The 21,146-nt window shown below is 54.8% G+C and overlaps 2 protein-coding genes across 2 annotated transcripts in view; both read left to right on the top strand.

Annotated features, from left to right (window-relative positions):
* The first annotated feature begins 9,007 nt into the window (after window positions 1–9,007).
* On the top strand, window positions 9,008–10,555 carry P2ry6 (pyrimidinergic receptor P2Y6). Its single transcript, XM_016000695.3, has one exon. The coding sequence runs from the start codon at window positions 9,008–9,010 to the stop codon at window positions 9,992–9,994; it is 987 nt and encodes a 328-aa protein (XP_015856181.1). The 3' UTR covers window positions 9,995–10,555.
* Window positions 10,556–16,567: 6,012 nt separating this feature from the next.
* The window catches only part of Arhgef17 (Rho guanine nucleotide exchange factor 17), a 62,155-nt gene continuing 57,576 nt past the window's right edge, over window positions 16,568–21,146 (top strand). The window contains exon 1 of the mRNA XM_016000694.3: window positions 16,568–20,177. Within this exon, the coding sequence (XP_015856180.1) occupies window positions 16,992–20,177 (3,186 nt within the window). The 5' untranslated portion in view covers window positions 16,568–16,991. The remainder of the gene's footprint in view (window positions 20,178–21,146) is intronic.

The raw sequence follows: 21,146 nt of genomic DNA, 5'->3' as shown, positions 1-21,146 counted from the left end.
TATGGAGCATCCACGAAGCCCTGGGTCCATCCTCAGACTGCATAAGCTAGGTGTGGTGGCTCACACCTGGGAGGTGGAGGCAGGAGGATGAGAAGTTCAGAGTCATCTTCAGCTACATAGTGAGTCTGAGGTTAGCCTGGGCTACAAGAGTCCTTGCCTCAAGGAAAAAAAAAAAGGAAGGAAGAAAGGAAGGATGAAAGAAAGAATGAATTAAGAAAGAAAGAGATAAAGAAAAAGGAGGGATGTGGAGGGGAGGGGGTTCCTGAGATGGCTCAGCAGGTAACGGAGCTAGCCCCCAAGTCTAACCTAAGGTCAATCTCCCAGACATGCATACTAGGAGGAGAGCACCGAGTTATTCTTTGACCTCCAACACTTACACCATGACTCTCTCTAGCCACATGTGTGCACACGTGTAAATAGGTATTAAAAAAGCACACATATAAATAAGTAAATGTAATAAAACATCTAAAGGTGCTGAGGAGAAACCTATAACAGATTGAGGAAATCCCACACATAGGTAGCAGGTGGTGATTTTAGCTGGGGTAGCAGAGGAAGGCCTCCCATGGACGATGTCGTTTGAGTGACCCTAAGGAAGAGAGGTCTGGGTTCTTCATGCATATCACACATGCCCACAGCAGGAGCTGCCTGTCACCGTCCGCCCCCCGCCCCACACTTCACACGGAGTCAGGAGTCACCCTCACTTTGATACCCTTCTAATGTCCTTCCCAGGCCAACCTCAGACGCCTACAAAACCCTCTTCCGCCTACATGGGTGGGCCCCAGGCCAATGAGGTCCACAGTGGAGGCTGAGAGCTGTTTGATGAAGGAGATATCCTGACCTCTCTGGTGCTGGGACTCCAAGTATGTACCACACTTGGCTACAAGGTTTGTCTTGACGTTCTACTGTCACGTGGTGTGCGGTCCAGGCTTCCCTGGATCTGGGTGTGAGCTCAGGAATCCGGTGGTGGGAATGAAGAGCAGTTGATAAATGGTCTTGGCATAAACTCCACAAGGTGTCTCGGGTCCCAGGCTGCACTGGGGTAGAACCAGTAACTAAGTAGCCTATCCCAGGGCCTGGTGTGACCAAGCATGTCTCCCAGTGAGCTTTCTCAACATAGCCTGTGGCAGCCTGGCAGAGGAGTAGGCTCCCTGTCAAGGGGAGGATGCAAACAGGAGCCAGACACGCCACTGGAGAGGCTTCAGGGGTCTCCTCTTGGGGGAGAAGAGGGGTCTCAGTCAGATGATCTTAAGGCCTATCTGGTTCAGCCGGTCCAGAACCCAGAGTCCTGTCACTGACCCCTGGGGGGGGTGGCAGTGAATGTCTTGTCTCTGTTAGATGGGCTCAGGCCTCAGGAGATGCTAAGGATGTTTAGAGCAGGACCTCACTTCTCATGAGAAGTGAGGGGTCCTCCGAGGCTCCCTCTGGTCCAGCCTTCCACAGAGAACTGTACACGGAGCCAGATACCTTCGATCCTCAGTGTCTTCACCCACAAAAACACTCAGTGTGGGTGAACAGTTCTTCCTAAGGTTGGGGCTGGGGAATCATGCAGGCTTAGAGGTACAGTTCCTGTGCTCATTCCCCTAGCCTCCAACAAATACATCCTCAGTCAAGATCACTCAGTGGGTAAAGGTGATTGCCACCAAGCAACCCGAGCTCAGTCTCCAGGCCCCACATAGAGGAAGGGGGAGACTGATGCCCAGAAATTGTCCTCTGACCTCCACATATATTCACACACACACACACACACACACACACACACACACACACACACACACACACACACACACTGAACCCAATAACACCAAGGATAGAGCTCTGTGGCTTATCTTCATGGACAGATTCATTCATCCAACCTTTCCCAGGGTTCCCAGGGAACTGGAGACCCAAAAGCAAAGTCGATCTTGTCTCCAGTGTCTCACACAGTTGGAGGGGGGAGGGAGTAAGTGTGTCTGATCCAGGCCCCATGGGCCCTGACTCTTAACCTCCATTGTCCTAACCTATTCCTGGGAAGTGGTGCCATGAGGGGCCTATTGTGTGCACTGGCAAACTCCTAACCTCTTTGGCTTCAGGTTTCTGATAGGGAAATGTCACTTCTCTTCCCAGAACAGACTTTATCGTTACTCAAATCTGCATTCAGCTCCCAACTGGCCACTGACTCACTGTCACCTCAGACATGTCACCACCTTGTCTGAGCCTAGTCATCACGGTGACAAAATCTGAGAGACAATCATTTAAGGATTTCTTTCGGTTCACGGTTCCCAAGCTTGCCATCTCTTGGCTCAGAGCCACGGGCCTGCAGTAACGCAGAAACGGCATAGAGAAGGTCATGGCGGAACAAGGCCGCTTCCCTGGCGGCAGCCAGCAGGTTGAGAGCGGGAGGGGGAAGAGGAGGAGGAGAACAAGACCCGTACTTTAAAATCTCACCCTCTTGACCCACTCTCTCCAACCGGTCCCTACCTTCTAATATCCCATCCAACGGGAACGGTGCACGAGCTAATTCATAGAGAAGGTCAATGGCCTGGCGATCCCGTCACCTATCTAGAGTTACCAGCTGGGGACAAAGCTTTTAACATATCAGCTTTGTCGGGAGACACCACATCCAAACAACAGCCCCCCGACTCCTCATCTGCAAAGTGGGACCAGTAAAGCCCATCTCATGTAAGATCCTGGTACCAGAGCTTCCACTAATCAGCCACGAAGTTATCAGTGAGTATCAGGGAAGATGGGGCTCAAGGAGGAAAGTGACCTCTCTAAGACACACAGCAGGTGGAGCCCAGATGAGTTCCAGGTCCCACCAGGAGCTGCTGAGATGATAGCGGTCACTCCGAGAAGCTCCCTGGCTGCCATCGTGTCCACCAGACAGTTTTGTGTCCCCACCTGCCCTCCCGTTCTAGTTTCCCAGGCAGAGATGATGGGCTCCTGGACCAAAACTGTGGGAGAGGAGCGGGAGGCCCCACTGCAGATCAGAACTACAGGCAATGGTGATTTAAAACTATATATTTAAAGCAGAGCAGCGGTGATGCACGCCTTTAATCCTGGCACTCAGGAGGCAGAGGCAGGGGGATCTCTGTGAGTTCGAGGCCAGCTTGTTCTACAGAGTGAGTCCCAGGACAATCATGGCTGTTACACAGAGAAAACTTATCCAGAAATACACACACACACACACACACACACACACCACACACACACACCACACCACACACACACACACACACACACACACACACACACACACACAATTTAACTATGTGTATGTGTGTGCATATGTGCACATGAGTATGGGTGCCTGCGGAGGTCAGAGGCATCAGATCCCTGGAGTCGAGTCCTAGGCAGTTGTAAGCACCTGATCTGGAGACTGGGAACCAAACTTTGGTCCTCTGTAAGAACAGTATAAGCTCTTAACCACTGAGCCGTCTCTCCAGGCCCTTCTTCTATTCTTATTTTCTTCTTTCCCTCCTTCCTTCCTTCCCCCCCCCCATCCTTTTTGAGATAAAATCTCATGTATGCCAGGCTGGCTTTGAACTCACATAGCTGAAGATGACCTTAAAACTTTGGCTCTTCCTGCTTCCATCTCCCCATGCCTGGGCTATGTGGCACCGTGGACTGGACCCAGGGTTTTATGAACTTTAAGGAAGAACTAACAGCTACATCCCCAGCTCTTCTTTCTATGCAGCTGAGAATGACCTTGAACTCTTAATGCCCCTGACTCTACCTCCCAAGTGTAAGGATTACAGGCCTGCACCACCATGCCTGGCTTTGGACGGCTGATATCAAAGGACAGAAATCCAGGTCTAGTGGACTGAGGCAAAGTAAGAATTTATAAGCATGTACCACTACAGTCCAGTGGGAGGCTGAAGCCTCAGGCACAGCTGGATCCAGAAGTTCCACGGTGTTCTCAGGGGTCCTGTGCTCCCTGTCCTGTGCTCACTGCCACCCTTGGGTTCTGACAATGCCCTCCCTCGTGGTTTTATCTCCAGGACCTAGCACCATGCCTGGCACACAGTCCCAGCTTTGCCCTCCCTCGTGGTTTTATCTCCAGGACCTAGCACCATGCCTGGCACACAGTCTCATGCCTCCCCGCTTTGCCAACCCTACAAAAACTCTTCTCCTTCTCAACCATTCTTCAAAACTCCCGCCTGGACTTCCAGATGCCCAGTGGGGGAGTCTCACCACCCCTGAGGTGGTCACACACTCCTCTCACGCGGGCAGGTCACTCTCCCACATCCTCCGGGCTCTGAAATGAGGCCTCCTCCAGATCCACCTGCACGGCAGGGCAAGTGCTAGACCCGAGCCATCTCCCATCACCACCCGAAGCCTGGTTCCTGGGGGATGGACAGGTCTGGGGCACTAGTGGTCTGCAGCCAACCACAGTCCTTACAGCTGAGCAGCAGGCACTCACTGGTCCTGAAGTCACTGGGTCCACAGAGAGAGGAAGGGATGGGAGAGCTGGGGGTCCAGGCACAGAGCAGGGTGCCTCCACACCTTTATTGGAAGTGCTGGGTGGAGGCAGTGGTCCCAGAAAGAGGGCTATGGACCAAAGGAAACAGAGGAAGGGGGCCCAGACCCAGGCTGCAGCTGCCTCTTCGTGCTCAAAATGGAGCTTTCGGTTCCACTTGGTCCCTGCTGGGCAGAGGGGGAAGGGGAAGTAAAAGAGAGAAGAGAAAGCAGATCCCTGTCCCCCCTGCAGCCCTCTGCTGGGTTTACAGCTGTAGCCTGGAGGGATTCTAACTGTCCTAATAAGGATTCTGTCCCTTGTCCACTGTCGTCCAGGTGCCGGGGACTGGCATCAGGAACCAGCCTCAGGCTGGCTGGAGGTAGGCTCCAAGGCCCTCAGGCTGGATGCCACACAGAGTCAGGGCTGGGTGGTGCCTGGAGAGGGCATAATGTCTCTGCAAGGAAGGGAACATGCTACCATAAGTTTCTCAGACTCAGAGAGGGTGGATAGCTGGCCCTAAGCCACACAGCAGGCTGATGGTGGGTCTCAGCCTGACTCAGATGAAGGAAGCCAAGTCTTGACCCCACCATCCTGTATCTCTGCTGCTAAATTCACGGGGCTGGGGTACAGCAAGGGGGTTTCCCGGCAGGGAGGCAGTCGGAAGCTTGGAAGCCTCGTCACAGGTCCCGCAGCAGCAGGGCATTGCTGGTAGGTGGTGACTCAAGTTTCCAGCTCCTGCCCCTGTCCCACAGGCTTCCTCGTCCCTCTAGACATGGAGGGTCAGTCAAAGGGCATCCTGAGACCCCAGGATCTAAGTAGCACCAAGAGCACGGAGTCAGTTCTTCCTGATGTTGGCCTTCAGTCGATGATGCTGCAGAACTGTCCTTGTAGTTGTGATCTGGACTAAGTAAGAAAAGGAAGCAAGTAGAGGTTGTCCCTCGGTGGTGTGAGGGGCTTCAGTGTTTCTGCTGATGGTGCACTCAGGTGCCTGGGGTAGAGATGGGCGGAAGATGCCTGGCATCAGGGCAATAGTCCTGGCTGGACACTCAAATGGCTGCGGTGAGCCACATCGCGAGGGTGAGGATCAGACAGAGGCCTGAGCTTGTTGGGGTGTATAAATAGAGGAAACCTTAGGAGGGCCAGAGGAACGGGGCTAGGGACATGTCCCGGGCTTGCTCAGTGCCAACCTGACGGGAGGAGGTCCCCGCGGCACCAGCCTTGTCCTCGTCAGCTGTCCACTAGCGCCATCTCATGGCTGCAGGCTCTCATTGCAGGGATGACTCCAGACCCTGGAGGAGCCACAACCATTTCGAGGTGTGACCCAAGCCTTGCCCCAGGGCCAGCACCCCATCTTCCTTAGGCCTTCAAAGTGGCCTCATCCCTGACTGACCCTGGGTCACAGGAGACAGTCCTGGGAACACCACAAGAAGCTAGCTACTGGGAAGGAGGACAGATCACGGAGCCTGCTGGATCTCTTGGCACACACACAAATACACCGTAGGTGCCCCATTTGTACACAGCTGGCCAAGTGTTTACCTGCAGCTCAATCATGATCTCACTTTGGTTCAAAGGGTTGGCTCCCCCTGGATTCCATAGTCCTGTGAAGTGGGCTTGGGGTAAGCTAGTGCCCGGATGACCTCTACATTCTAGAAGCTTCTCTACAAGTGACAGGGTAAGAAGTCCTGTCTATGGTATCCCGACATGCAGGTGGCAACTCTGATGTTCTAGCCAGCAGCTGAGAGAGGCAGATGGGTGTGGGAGCAGAGCAGGATGCAAGCCCTGCCCCCCACTTACCAGTTTGACATCCATCCCCTGCACCGCCCTACCCCCACTGACTTGCCTCAGTGGCTCCCCACCGGAGCCCATCTTCAGGTCACCCTCTCTGAATGCTGCCTCCCCCTGAAGAACAGTGGGACGTCACCTCCCACCCTCCAGTTGTTCCAGCAGCTCCAGGGATTCATTTCTGTGCCCATCACCACCCCCACTCTCATGAGCCTGGGTCTCTGTGTAGAAGGGACTGAGACTGCTATAGGGGGATGTGGGGGGAGCTGATGGCATACAGTAGGTGCTTAATAAAGGCTTGTGGCAAAAAGGACACGTGGGAAGGAAAGCGTGAGAAGTAGCTGGGTAAGCAAGTTCCGAAGTGGATTGCCATCTCGAGAGAGGCACTGACAGGAATGTCAGGAGAGGACCTACCAAGTGGGTGGAGAACGGAGGATGGGTACAGGAGGGCAGGACCAGAGAAGTGAATGGATTCCTGGTGACCCAGGTGTGGCAGCTAAGGGAAGGACCGGGAAATGTCATAACCCATCTGCCCATTTAACAGATGAGAACACTGAGGGAGAGCTGGGTGGAAGGCATCTGCTGGGTCTGTAGGGCTGGGTCTGCTCACCTCCCCCCCATCCCTCTTTCTGTCCCCTTGTCCCCTCCTCCCATGGCTGGAGAGTTCTGGGAAGGATGCCTTTTGTTTGGCTCTGTGTTCTTCCAGTCTGTTTCCGCCAGGCTAAGGTGTGGGGGGTGGCAGGGAGGTGCCTCCCCTAGGGCTATTTCAGTCAGAGCCAGCAGGGTCAGGAAGCAGAGGAAGCTGTCCAAAGTCACTTCAGAGATGCTACAGCGTGGCTGAGGACAGGAGCGTGGGCAGCCCCATGTCTGAGGGTCCTTTGCCCCAACACACTTGGTACCATTGACCCGAGATGGTGATGAGATGCTGCCTGTGAGTATCTGTGTCTTGAGGAAACAGGCCAGTAAGGGGTGGGACAGGGGTGGCTGGACCCCTTGGCAAGCTGGGTGGAGTCTGCTCAGCTGGGGACTCAAAGGAGGGATGGCATGGGCTCATGAGCTTGGGGGTGCTGAGGTTATGGCTAACCGAGGTGGACTAGGAGCGAGCGCATCTGTGAAAAGATCAGCAAAGATGGACAGGCCAGAGAGGATGCTAGGTCTCAGCCGCACTGGCCGTTGGGAACAGTGGGATGAGTGAGGAAGAGCAGGAACACTCAGCTCCCTTGGTCCTCAGAGACAGAGCGGAGTATCATCCGGGGAGTGGATGATGCCCGAGGTCTACTCAAAGGCTTTTTCTGCAGCTCTTGCTCCTTCCAAGGAGATAGTCTTAGAAAGACCAGTCTCCCCAGAGGCTGGAGAAACAAGAGGCCACTACAGTTTCCTCCATGTGTGGCCAGAGAGCTACAGCCCCCCTAAGGAAGGACAGGGGCACAGCCCCTTCCCACCCATGCCTGTCCCACCCTGTCCCCACTTGGGTGTCCTACTAATGAAAACTACTCCTACTAATGAAAACCCTCCTCAGCCGCCAGGACCTTCATTCTCTTGGGAAAGCTTTTTATTTACTTATTAACATTTACATCTAGTTTCCATTTCTGATGCTTGGCCAGCTTGCCTTCTGATTGGTTCCATCTCTGTGACGCTTGGCCAGCCTGAATCCTGATTGGTTCCCCCTTGAGAACTGGAGTTTCACTCTGGCCACCAGGGACCACCTCCGGCTTTTGCTTGTTTGTTTTGGTTTGGTGTATTTTTATAATTTTTGTGTGTCTGTGTGAGGGTGTCAGATCCCCTGGAACTGGAGTTACAGACAGTTGTGAGCTGCCATGTGGGTGCCGGGAATTGAACCTGGATCCTCTAGAAGAGCAGCCGGTGCTCTTAACCACTGAGCCCTCTGCATGGGTGCTTGTGCATGTTCATGTGTGTGCAAAGACCAGAGGCATTGGATCCTTTGAAGCTGGAGTTACAGAGAGTGGTGAGCCTCCTGATTTGGGTACTGCAGCGGTAGTGAATGACCCGAACTGCTCCAGCCTCCCCACCCCCACCCGCTAAGGTCGACTGGAAGGAAGTTTCCCGCAGCACCTGAGTCACCTCTCCTGGGTTACAGATAAGCTGAGACTGAAAGAACGATGGCTTTGAAGGTGGAATTCAGGCTGAGGACGCTGGCGTTTCCCTCGGGGAGCTCTCGGTGTGTGCACTGTCCACAGGGGTAAACGAAGCGCCACCAGAGCACTCTGTCCTGGACCCAATCTGCCTTGAAGACGCGGAGGAACACCAAACCTGGTCTTCCTCCTAAAAGGTCTTCCATCTGCATGAGACAGGTACACACCATTACCGCATCCCTACCCCCTAGGGAGCTCCGGAGAAGTCCCGTGTGTGCTTCTAACCTAAAGACAACATTCCCTTATTCCTCCGGTAGGGGGAGTGAGGAGGTAAATCCCCACCCCAAGATCATGTGGGCAGGAAGCAACACAGCTGTGATTTGAACCCAAGCCCATCAACGCCCCCCTCACAGAAGAGACAATTGACTAGGGTTGTGAGGGATGAATAGAAATTCACTGGGAAAAGCTGAGAGGAAATCAATACTAGAGAAAGAAAACGGCTTTGATTTCTTTCAAGCTTGAGCTTTACTGGAGCACACATTTCCATGATATGAGATCTGAATGGATCTTTGTGGGGTGATGAGCCTTAAGGGGTGACCAAGTTAAGGACTTACTTGTTCAGATAGTTGAAGGCCACTGATAGCATGTGTACTACTTCCCCAGCTTCTCCCGGCATAGGAAAAGCAGTTGGGCAGTTATGGAGCAGGACAATGGCACCATCCAGGCGCCTGGCTTGCCGCCCACCACGTGCGTCTACCGTGAGGATTTCAAGCGGCTGCTGCTACCCCCGGTTTACTCAGTGGTGCTGGTGGTGGGCCTGCCACTGAACATCTGTGTCATCGCCCAGATCTGCTCCTCCCGCCGGACCCTGACCCGTTCAGCTGTGTACACCCTGAACCTGGCACTGGCAGACCTGCTGTATGCCTGCTCCCTGCCCCTACTCATCTATAACTACGCCAGAGGGGACCACTGGCCTTTCGGAGACCTGGCCTGCCGCCTCGTGCGCTTCCTCTTCTATGCCAACCTCCACGGTAGCATCCTGTTCCTCACCTGCATTAGCTTCCAGCGCTACCTCGGGATCTGCCATCCCCTGGCCCCCTGGCACAAGCGTGGGGGTCGCCGCGCTGCCTGGGTGGTGTGTGGAGCCGTCTGGCTGGCTGTCACAGCTCAGTGCCTGCCCACAGCCGTCTTCGCTGCCACGGGCATCCAGCGCAACCGCACTGTCTGCTACGACCTGAGCCCACCCATCCTTTCCACCCGCTACCTGCCCTATGGCATGGCTCTCACGGTCGTCGGCTTCTTGCTGCCCTTCACAGCCTTACTGGCCTGCTACTGTCGCATGGCCCGCCGCCTGTGCCGTCAGGATGGCCCAGCAGGACCTGTGGCCCAAGAGCGGCGCAGCAAGGCGGCCCGTATGGCTGTGGTGGTGGCGGCTGTCTTCGCCATCAGCTTCCTGCCTTTCCACATCACTAAGACCGCCTACTTGGCTGTGCGGTCCACGCCTGGGGTCTCTTGCCCTGTACTGGAGACCTTCGCAGCGGCCTACAAAGGCACTCGGCCCTTTGCCAGCGCCAACAGTGTACTGGACCCCATCCTCTTCTACTTCACACAGCAGAAGTTCCGGAGGCAGCCCCATGAGCTCCTGCAGAAGCTCACCGCCAAGTGGCAGAGGCAGAGAGTCTGAGGCCCCAGGGCAGACGCCGAGGCACTGGCAGCCGCATATTTACCATTGGGACCATGGTGCCAGAAGCTTTCCCCACAACCCGAAACCATACAGAGAGTCAAACTTGGTTCAACAGGCCTGGGTCTGGCCCTCAAGAAGTTCTACGTCAACCACGAAGCTACGACACCGATGTCTCGGGGTGGGGGTGGGGGCTGGTCAATTCATGCTTGTTATCCCAGAACTCAGGATGCTGTCACAGGAGGGTAACAAGCTCCAGGCCAGCCTGGTCTGCATGGTGAAGCCCTGTCTCAGACAATCAAGAGTTGGGGCTACAGCTCAGTAGCACATAACTAGAGTGTGCTAGCCCCTGGGCTTAATCCTTAACACTGCAAAATCCAACGAAGGTCTTCTCCCCAGCCTTTCTGTTTACAAGGGGAGGGGTCTGCTGGTGCACGATCACTAACGCAAAGGCAAGGTCTTGATCCCTGGGACCCACTTCTTACAAGGAGGAAGAGCCTGGGGGAAGCTCGTGTTCCCATCCACTTGCCAAAACTTTTGCATAAAAGAGATAAATAAATGTGATTTTGTGGGGTTTGTTGGTTTGCTTTTGTTTGTTTCTAGGCCATGTCCCCAGTCCCAGCCAAAACGAACCCTTTAGTCAGATTTCGTCACCCCCTAGGTAAAAGCCAGGCAGTGGTTTAATTGGGATAGCGGTCAAGATGTAGGCTGGAACCTGAAGGAAACTAAGAGCCACTGACGGGTTGGAAATAACCAGGAGGCATCTTAAAGATGGCTGATAACCTGGGAGGGTCAGCCCCAGTGTGACTTGAGGCTGAGTGGGAGTACATACATGTCATAAAACAGAAGACCAGATTACCCAAAACCACAACAGGGATATTCCATCCTGGCTTTCACAGTGCCTCCTAATGGCAGGGATACTCCATCCTGGCTTTCACAGCGCCTCCTAATGGCAGGGATACTCCATCCTGGCTTCCACAGTGCCTCCTAATGTCAGGGATACTCCATCCTGGCTTCCACAGCGCCTCCTAATGGCAGGGATACTCCATCCTGGCTTCCACAGCGCCTCCTAAAGGCAGGGATACTTCATCCTGGCTTCCACAGCGCCTCCTGATGACAGGGATACTTCATCCTGGCTTCCACAGCACCTCCGAATGTTTAATGCTTACACACTTTTGCCACAAGCACCTTTGTCCATGAGTTCCAAAGCCACACAAAAGTTCATCAATACTGCCAATCCCTGGCTATCCATTAAGACGATGGATCAATACACTAGAATAGCTCATGCGTCTAGAATTAATTATGCCAACATGCAGCACTTAAGCCTTAGCAGTATAATATTAAAGAACAAGAAGTCTCTCCAAAGTATAAAGAACTAAAGCGGGGCACGATGGCTCACAGCACGTGGGAGGCCAGCTCAAGCCACACAGATAGTTGAAGGTGGGCCTGGACTATGACACTTGGTTTCTTTGCCTTTATATATATACACATATATATGTGTGTGTATATATATATATATGTGTGTGTGTATGTGTGTGTGTGTGTGTATAATTTTATTTATTGTGTGTGTGGTGATCAGAAACTTTCAAGAGTTGGTTTTCTTCTTCTAACATGTGGGCCCCAGGGATCAAACTCAGGTCAGTCTTGGCAACAAGTGTCTTTACCTGCTGACCCCATATGTATTTCAAAAAACTAAAGCAATTACAGAAGTCTATAATTCTAGCTACTTGAGGGGCAGAGGTAGAAGGATTGAGATCAAGGCCTGACAAGATTACAGAATGAGTTCGGGGTCAGCTTGAGTAACTTACTGAAAACCTGTCTCAAAAAAAAGGGGGGAGGGATGTGTGCTGGCGATTTAGTTCAGTGGTATAGAACTTGTCTAGTATGTATGAGGTCCAGAGTCCAATCCTAGCAACACATACATATACTCACACACAGAGAGCAATGAAACCAAGTGAAACTCAGAAGCATCCAAGTGGGACATGGTGACACACACCTTTAATCCCAGCACTTGGGAGGCACAGGCAGGCGGATCTCTATGAGTTTGAGGCCAGCCTGGTTTATATAGCAAATTCCAGGCCAGCCAGATCTACACAGTGAGACCCTGTTTGAAAAACAAACAAAAGAGGAGAGAGATGGCTTGGCAGTTAAGAGCACTAACTGATGTTCCAGAGGACCTGGGTTCAATTCCCAGGACGTCCAGTGTCCGATCATGCCAGAGTTTGGAAAAAAAAAAAAAGGAAGAATGAAAAACAAAGAGAGAGCTGGAGGGGTGGCTCCGTGGTTAAGAGCACTGGCTGCTCTTCGGGAACATCTGGTTCAATTCCCAGCACCCACATGGCGGCTCGCAGCTCTCTGTAACTCCAGTTCCAGGGCTTCTGACACCTTCATATAGACATGCACGCAAGCAAAACACCAGTGCACATAAAAAAATAAATTATTAAAAAGAAAAACTAAACAAACAAAAAATCCAATACGTGCCCATAATGATCCTCAGAAACTAGAGGCTGAGGCAGGAGGACAGGAAGTTGACGCCAAAACCAAACCAAACCAAAAGCAACAACAAAACCAACATCAACAAAAATACTAGAATGAAAATAGTGTGAGGACTGTGTAACTGCAATAAAATCAAGTAAGACAAAACTGGGAGCTGGAGAGATGGCTTAGCAGGTAGGAGCACTTACTGCTCTCGTGGAGGACCCAGGTTCGGTTCCCAGTACCCACATGACAGCTCATAAGTGAACCCCTCTTTTGGCCGCGTTGGGCACTAGTCACACTCATGGTGCACATACATACAGACAGACAAAACATTTATTCACACACACACACACATACTAGAGTACCTCTTAAAATAAAACAAAAAAGCCAGGCACAGTGTTGCATGTAATCCTAACACCTGGGAGGAAGAGGCAGGAGGAACAGGGGTTCGAGGTCACCCTCAGCTATACAAAGAGTTTGAGGCTGAGGTGGGTTACAAGAGATCCTGTAGGGGGCAGAGAGAGGAAAGAGAGAAAGGAGAGAAGGAGGGAGAGAGAGAACACATGAATGCTGATTAGCACAGGTCTGAGACGGGTCTGAGGCTGCCCCTCAGTGGTGGGACACAGGAAGGAGACGAAAGTTACTACAAAGGCCCTGGCTGTTTTGTTTTTTGGTAAGAGTCAGCCAAGCAATGTAATGATGAGAATGTAAAGTGAACAAGAGATACTAATGAAATCCTATGCACCCCAGGTCTAATGTGGGGGTACAGTTAGTGTCCAAGAGACTGTTAGGCTTTGGAAAGGAGTCAGAAGCCAGATCTCCCCTTCAGATAGCTCCTTTCCGGGGACAAATGGTTCTATTAAGTTCCAAGGTCCATCCTGCACATGACTGTAGATGTAACCAACCGTCTTATTAAATAAGAAACACAGAAACAATGTAAAAGAGAAAGCCGAGAGGTCAGAGCTCAGAGCTAAAATCTCACCCTTCCTCCTGCTGTCCCAGCTTCGCGAAAAGAGACCTACCTCCTGTCGGTTCGTATTTTTAAAGTATGTTGTTCTGCCGTCTCATTGGTTGTAAACCCAAACACATGACTGCCTCGTCACTGTCTGAATGTACAGCCCCCTAGGTCTTAAAGGCATATGTCTCCAATGCTGGCTGTATCCCTGAACACACAGAGATCTTATGGGATTAAAGGCGTGTGCCACCACCGCCACACTCTTGCTATGGCTTTAATAGCTCTGACCCTGAACACACAGATATCTACGGGATTAAAGGCGTGTGCCACCACCGCCACACTCTTGCTATGGCTCTAATAGCTCTGACCCCCAGACAACTTTATTTATTAACATACAATCAAATTAATATTTCAGTACAAATCAAAATAATATTTCAATACAATTAGATTACCACCACACATGACCTTGACCATCTAACCTTTTCATGTTGATTTTTCCCAAGGACTTCTACAGCTCTGACCTCACAAGGTTACCTGCTGAGTGAGTAGATCACACTCATTCATTCCCCCACAGAAGAGAAGCCTGAGGCTCACAGACACTCACATGGCATCTCACAACATTCTTGGAGACCTGAGCTCCAAGGGAATCTGAACACATATAGGCAGGCAAAAGAGACACATACATGCAGGCAAGAACACCCACATACATAAAGCAAAATAAAAATAAAAAGAGGCCGGAGTGAGATGCCACTCTGCCTGGCCAAGATCCTTAAATATCCTCCCTCCTCACAAGTGGGGCTAGAGGCCAGGCTAGCTTACTTCAGCCAAGTATAGGTGGCAGGACTCTTGGGGCCTATGACTTGAGTCTCTGTTCCTCTCCATCAGTTTGCCTATTTGTGATGTGGGATAAAGACCTGTCTCAGAAGTGACATAAAGGCAAATTTTAATAGCGCATAGAAGCTGGAAGAGCACATACTTCAGACCTGGGGCTGGGGCTGAGCAGTAGAGGGGTGAGTACCAAGCATGCCAAAGCCCTGGGTTTGACCCCAGTACAACAAAAGACAAGACCACACCATGCCATAGGAACCACCATTACGGAGGGAGACAGTGACTCCATACACACCTGAACTTGCTTAGGGGAACCTGACCCCACTCCCTCCTCGCCCTTCAGACAAGGCAGCTGCGGCCCAAAGAAGCATGGAGGTTTATTCATTGTCACCAAGCAAGGCAGGGCAGAGCGGCACAAGCCCGGCAGGGCTCTCTTCCTTGCCCACTAATTTGCCAGTGGTGAGGACAAGATTTACCACTTACACCCTTCGAGACAGAATTGAGATAAAATTGGGCAAGGGACTGGCAAGAGGCTGGTCTCAACTCAGAAGGGCTATCGCCACGCCTGGAGACTTCCTACAAACTAATGGGTGGTCCAGAAGGAGGCTGGCTTCTTACCCTGGGGGTTGTGTGAGCAGGAAACCGGCCTGGGGTCCAGCTAGAGGCTGCCTTCCCTTACTCTGCAGCCAGCATTCTGCCCTCTCCCCATCTTGCTCCCCACATCCGGTTACTGGCGCTGAGTGTCTTTGGCTGGGACCGATATGGCCCTGGGGTTGGTTGGGGAAAGCATGCGCCACGGACCTACACGCAACAGAGCGGAGGGAGTTTGTCCCGTTCTCAAGGAGGCTGAGCTCTGCCCACCGCCCACGGACAGAGAGGCAGGGCTGCTGGGGACGGACAGACCCTCCTTCTTCATCAAGATCTGAAGTCAGGGAAAGCTGTCTGAAGGCGTGTGGTGATTGAAGACCTTAAAGTCTGAATCTGAGTCACAAGTGAGCTGCCCTTTCCTTCCGACTTCTACAACGGCCTTTGTGGCGTCTTTAATAGCATTTATCCCCAAGAGTAGCTCGAGGATTAAATAAATAAAATACATAAACTATTACCCGTACCTCCTAGGCAGTCCATATAGTCTCACTCATTTAGATGTAGAGTCCTACATTTAAACCGTCTGGGCAAAGAGGGACCTAACAGAAGCAGATGAGGGTGGGAAGAAGTTGACGCCTCAGTAACCAGAACAATTTTAGACTTGCCAGACTGCTGCAGTAGAGGCGGGAGGGGAGCTCTAGGGTAGATCATTGTTGCAGCAGGAGAGACCTACACCTTCCTGGTCTGGAGGGTGGAGCAGCCGCAGGTAGGAGTATAGGTTTGGCTGTAGGAAGATGAGGGCGTTCCCGTCCAACCTCCCTTTGTGCGGAATGCCGAAGAAAGGGCAGAGTGCTTGGCAAAGTAAGGGGGCAGGCAACGCCTGAAAGCAAGTGAAACCTTTCCTAACTCTTCCAGGGTTGGTTGTGGGTGGATGGGGTTTTATCTCTACAGAGCTCGGAGGGAGCGGAGAATCCGGCCCGCAGAGGGCGCAAGAGCCACGTATCCCCGGCCGCAGGGAGGAGGAGGCGGGGTGCAGAGATTAGAGGCTGCCAGGGCCAAGAGGGTGGGGTGGGGGGGTGGCAGCTGGGAAAATGGAGGGGGGAGTTGTGTGTACTAGTCCCGAGAGGTGGGACTTCTAGAGCAGCACAGGGTGGGTTAAGGGACAGTCAGAGATGGACAGGCCCCAGGGAGGTGGGATATAGGTGGAGCGTTGGAGTGCGGGGCGGAACATGGGCGTGGTGCAGCGGGATTCGCCGCCGAAGGATGGGCGAGGGGCGTGGTCTGAGCAAGGTGGGGAGCCGCCAGCGCTCGGGTGGGCCTGCCCCGCCCACGTCACCCTGGGTCCCACCTCTTTTCCGGCCAGAAGAGTTTCTGCGTGTACCTGAGTATCGGTGTGTACCAGAGTTTGTGGGTCTTGGGTTGCCATGTTGGAGCCCCTCCGGCAGAGGTTCCCGCGTGAAAGAGGCTCAGTCGCGGTGCTACGTTCTGCGGAGTTGTCCAGTCTCTGAGCTCCCGTGCATCTGAACGGGTCCCCCGGGAGGATCAGCCCGCAGCTTTCCCGACGGACTCCTCTAGAGGGTCGTTTCGGTCTACAAATGTTCAAGCATCTCGTTTCTCCTTCGGCTCCTCCCTGATTCCCTCCCCCCACAGTGTTCCCAGCCTCGCGCGCTCCCGGAGCCCACCCCCTCTTTTAGGCGCCAGGCCCCGCCCCCCGCCCCCTTTCCTCTGCCTCAAAGTTTATTTGCAACAAAAGGGAGCAGAGAGCTAGCAGCTTAGGAGGAGGGAGAGGGAGCTGGAGCGGGAGCTCGAGGGGAGGCAGGCCGGCCGCCGGGCTTCGCAGGCGGACTTGGAGTGCAGGAACCAAGCCTTGGCCCCTCGCCGGCCGGGCCGCGATGCCCCTGGCCGCTCTCGCAGAGGTTAAGGCTGGGCCTGGGGTCGACGCTGGGGCGAGAGGGGCCGCCCAGGATGAAGCCACTGCCGTCCGCAGCCGCAGAAACTTGATCCTCGACTGATAAACCTCTGCTCAGGTCTCCGCACCCTCCTCCCCAGCCGCCGCACGCTGCGGGTGCAGGATCCAGGCTCTCGGAGCAGGGGTGCAGGGGGGGTTGGCCGCGGGGCCCCGAGGCCAGCCCCCCCGGAGTGACTGCCACCACCATGGCGGACGGGTCACCTCGGCCCCCACTTTATCGCAGCGTCTCGTTCAAACTGCTGGAGCGCTGGAGCGGCGGACCCGGGCCGAAGGAAGAGGACGCGGACACCCCCGGGTTGCGGCGCCGAGCTTCGTGCCGGCCAGCCGCGGCAGTCCCGGGCCAGCCCTCCCGGCGCGTGTCCAAGCTGGCGTCGGGGCCCCCGGCCGCCCCCGCGCAGCCGCGCCCGCTCCGTAGCCTCTCGCCATCCGTGCGCCAGCTTTCCCGGCGCTTCGACGCGGCGCGTTTGGACGACGACTCCGCTGGTGCCCGGGACGAGGGTTGCTCCCCCAGCACGACAGAAGAAGCAGCTGAAGGCACTGAGCGTGGGGCCTGGCCCAGCGTCACCGAGATGCGCAAACTCTTCGGCGGCCCGAGCTCCAGGAGACCAAGTGTGGACTCTGAGGCCCTGGGGACGACCAGCCCCGACGGAGCTTCGTGGGAGTCCCCAGTTCGTGAGCCCCGGCAGCCTCCAACGCCACCTCCTCGAACGTGCTTCCCTCTGGCTGGCTTGCGTTCTGCACGGCCGCTGTCCGGGCCGGGGATCGAGGGGAGGCGACGTCGGCAGCAGCAACAGGAGCGGGCGCAGCGTCCGGCGGATGGTTTACATTCTTGGCATAGCTTCTCCCAACCGCAGGCCGGGGCCCGGGCCTCCTCCTCCTCCTCCATTACCTCCTCCTATCCTGTCAGCCGCAGCCGGGCTGCTAGTTCCAGCGAGGAGGAAGAGGAGGGACCGCAGCCACAGCTTGGGCCGCAAAGTCCGGCCTACCTCGGCGGCCACTCTTCTGGCAGTGATGAGGACCCAGATGGCGAGGATGCCCGTCGCTGGAGAGGGAGAGGCTTCAGGCCTGGAAACTCTCTGTTGGTTCGTGGCTGCAGCCAGGACAGTGACGAGCTAAATTCGGGCGGCTTGGGATCAGCAGGTGGTGTCAGGAGCCCCGAACCTCCGACATCTCCAAGAACCTCTATGGAGGAGGGACTCCGGGAGTGGGGTGCTGGTACGCAGCCCTGCGTCCCAGGTCCTCAAGAGAGCTTAAGGCCTCTGTCTGACACTGGGGGAATACCCTTCCGTGTGGCTAAGGTGAGCTTTCCTGCGTACCTGGCCAGCCCAGCTGGCTCCCGAGGTAGTAGTCGCTATTCGAGCACTGAGACCCTCAAGGACGATGAACTATGGTCCAGCCGCAGTTCTGTGAGTTGGGGTGTGTATCGCTCCCCGAGTTTTGGGACCGGAGAAGGGCTCCTTCTGCGGCCCCAGACTAGGTCCCGCACTAAGGGACCTGTAGGCACCACCAGGCCACTGAGGGATGGAGGATTGGAGCTAGACAAGAACCGACAGCGCAAGTCACTATCGAATCCAGATATCGCCTCCGAGACGCTGACGCTGCTCAGTTTTCTGCGCTCAGACCTTTCGGAGCTGAGGGTCCGAAAGCCCAGTGGGGGCCCCGGGAACAGTCGCCTAGATGGCGGAGACTCACCAGCCCCAGGGAGCCCAGTGGAGCAACTTGAGTCCATGCCACCCCAAAGTCCAGCATCACCCACCACGCGACCCACCCTCAAGGACCTGACGGCCACCCTGCGCAGGGCAAAGTCGTTCAGCTGCTCAGAGAAGCCCATGGCTCGCCGCTTGCTCCGCACCAGTGCCTTGAAACCCAGCTCCTCTGAGCTCCTGCTGGCAGGCTCTGGGGCAGAGGAGGATCCACTGCCACTCGTGGTCCAGGATCAGTATGTGCAGGAGGCCCGTCAGGTTTTTGAGAAGATACAGCGCATGGGTGCACAGCAGGATGATGGAAGTGATGTCAGCCCTAGAAGCCCTGGCTGGGCAGGCGACATGACCCAAGGGCAGCGGTCTCAGGAGGAGCTCTCTGGCCCTGAGTCCAGCCTGACAGATGAGGGCATTGGGACAGAGCTCTCTGGCCCCGAGCCTCTCAGTGCCACCTTTTGCAGCCTACATCCTGCAGGGGTATGGCGGCCTCTTTCCTCCACCTCAGCTCAGATGAACCACCTCCATGGGGTTGGGACGGAAGACAGTCTGGGTGGGAGAGCCCTGGTGTCTCCTGAGACCCCCCCAACGCCAGGTGCTCTCCGCAGGAGACGCAAACTCCCACCCTCAGGCCCTAGTGGAGCTGATCTAAGCAGTGGAGAGGCAAGTGAGGCCTACAGATCCCTGAGTGACCCTATTCCACAGCGTCATCGGGCTGCCGCCTCTGAGGAGCCCTCCGGGTTCTCTGTGGACAGCAACCTTCTGGGCTCACTGAACTCTAAGACAGGGCTTCCAGTGACCCCCACGATGGATGAGGGCCTGACCAGTGGCCACAGTGACTGGTCAGTGGTTAGTGAGGAGAACAAGGATTACCAGGAAGTCATTCAGAGCATTGTTCAGGGGCCTGGTGCCTTGGGGCGTTTGGGAGAAGACAGGATCTCCGGCAAGACCCCTAAGAAGAAATCTCTGAGTGACCCTAGTCGCCGTGGGGAGTTGGCTGGGCCTGAATTTGAGGGCCCAGGAGGGGAGCCCATTCGAGAAGTGGAGCCTATGCTGCCCCCATCCAGCAGTGAACCTATCCTGGCAGAGCAGTGGGCAGAGCCAGAAGACTCCAGTCCTGCCAGAGGCAGGGCACAGTCAGAGAGGGCCCTGCCTGCCCCACCTGCCTCCTCCACTGCCCACCACGACTTCCATCTTGACCCCAAGCTGGCCAATGTTCTCTCCCCTCGACTCATCCGCCGAGGTTCCAAGAAGCGCCCGGCCCGGAGCAGTCACCAGGAGCTTCGGAGAGCGGAGGACAACCAGGACCAAAATGGTAGCCAGACGCACGTCCGGTCTTCCTCCAAACACGTTCGGCATGCCAGCGTGCCTGCTACCTTCACCCCTATTGTGGTGCCTGAGCCTGGCACTTCCGTGGGCCCCCCTGTGGCTGTGCCAGAGTCTGTGGGTTTCCCTGCGAGAGCTCATGCCACATTGCAGGCACCATCACTTGAAGATGTCACTAAGCAGTACATGCTGACCCTCCACTCTAGTGACGGTCCTGCCCCAGGTCCTGTGGACCCACCCTGCTTGCCTCCCTCCGCACCGCCCTCTGCTGAGACCAAGCCCGCTGGAGCTGCCAGGGCCCCAGATGAGCCTGCCCCTGCCAGCAAGTGCTGTAGCAAGCCACAAGTGGTAAGTCCTGTAGAGAGATTGGGGGGGGGGGTACAGGAGAGCCATGGGCACCAACCTGACAGGAACTTTTGTTGTCTGCTCAGTGGCCAGATGTCCAGATCCACAGGTGCTTATCTATCCTGGAATAGCGTGAAGGGCACTGGGCTTCTATTAATCCCGGTTCTGAAGAGGCTTCAGGATGTTGCTAATGTCAAAGGGTCTGTCTGCCCCCAAGGTGTCCTGGTGGTGGCCGCAGAGGTCCTGGGGATCTCAGAACTTGAGATTCCCACGGTTCTTTATTGTGAATGCACTGTAAGTCTGGGAGAGGGTGATGACATTCAGCCCAGGCTCCGGTCTCAATGCCCAGCTCTTCACTGATCTCATTTCAGGTCACAGTTGACAGGTTCTTGCCTTTAAGTTTGTCTCAAGGCCTGGGAGACTTAGAGAGAGAGGCACCAGCCTTAATTTATGGAGCAGCAGAGGGCCTCAGGGGTCCACCCCCGATCTTATTCTAGTTTTCTGACATTGGCCTTTCTTGTGACTTAACATCCCCATCTGTGAGACTGGGTCTGAGGGATGTGGATGAAGCAGTTTCTATCCAGGTGCTATTGTGCAGAGTTGGGAGAGTCTGCTTTGTGGATTTGGGTAGTTATGGGACCAATGCCAGCATACCCCTCTTCAGTTAGAGGAGCTTCGAGCTAGAGTGGTTAGGGAAGCAGGGTGACAGGTTTGGCCCCAAAGGCCCCTCAGAGGGCTTGAGAGTTCTGGTCCCTGTAGACAGGGCAGTCGGTGAGCCAGGGTGAAGGCTCTGGCCCCTCATCCTGCCTCTCTGGATCTGTCCTATTGATCCCAGGCCTCAGGGGCTCGTTCCCACCCTCCACAAAGCTCTCCTTCTCTTCTCTTGCCTCAGCTGTGCCTAGGTTTTGGCTATGGATACAGACTGGCTCTAGGCAACATCAACCCTGGCATGGGAGAGTTGCAAGTAGATTT

The sequence above is a fragment of the Peromyscus maniculatus genome, chromosome 1 (genome assembly GCF_049852395.1).
Source record: "Peromyscus maniculatus bairdii isolate BWxNUB_F1_BW_parent chromosome 1, HU_Pman_BW_mat_3.1, whole genome shotgun sequence".
Taxonomy (NCBI): domain Eukaryota; kingdom Metazoa; phylum Chordata; class Mammalia; order Rodentia; family Cricetidae; genus Peromyscus; species Peromyscus maniculatus.
The sequence above is the reverse complement of the archived record's forward strand: the minus strand, read 5'-3'. Positions and strand labels throughout refer to the sequence as shown.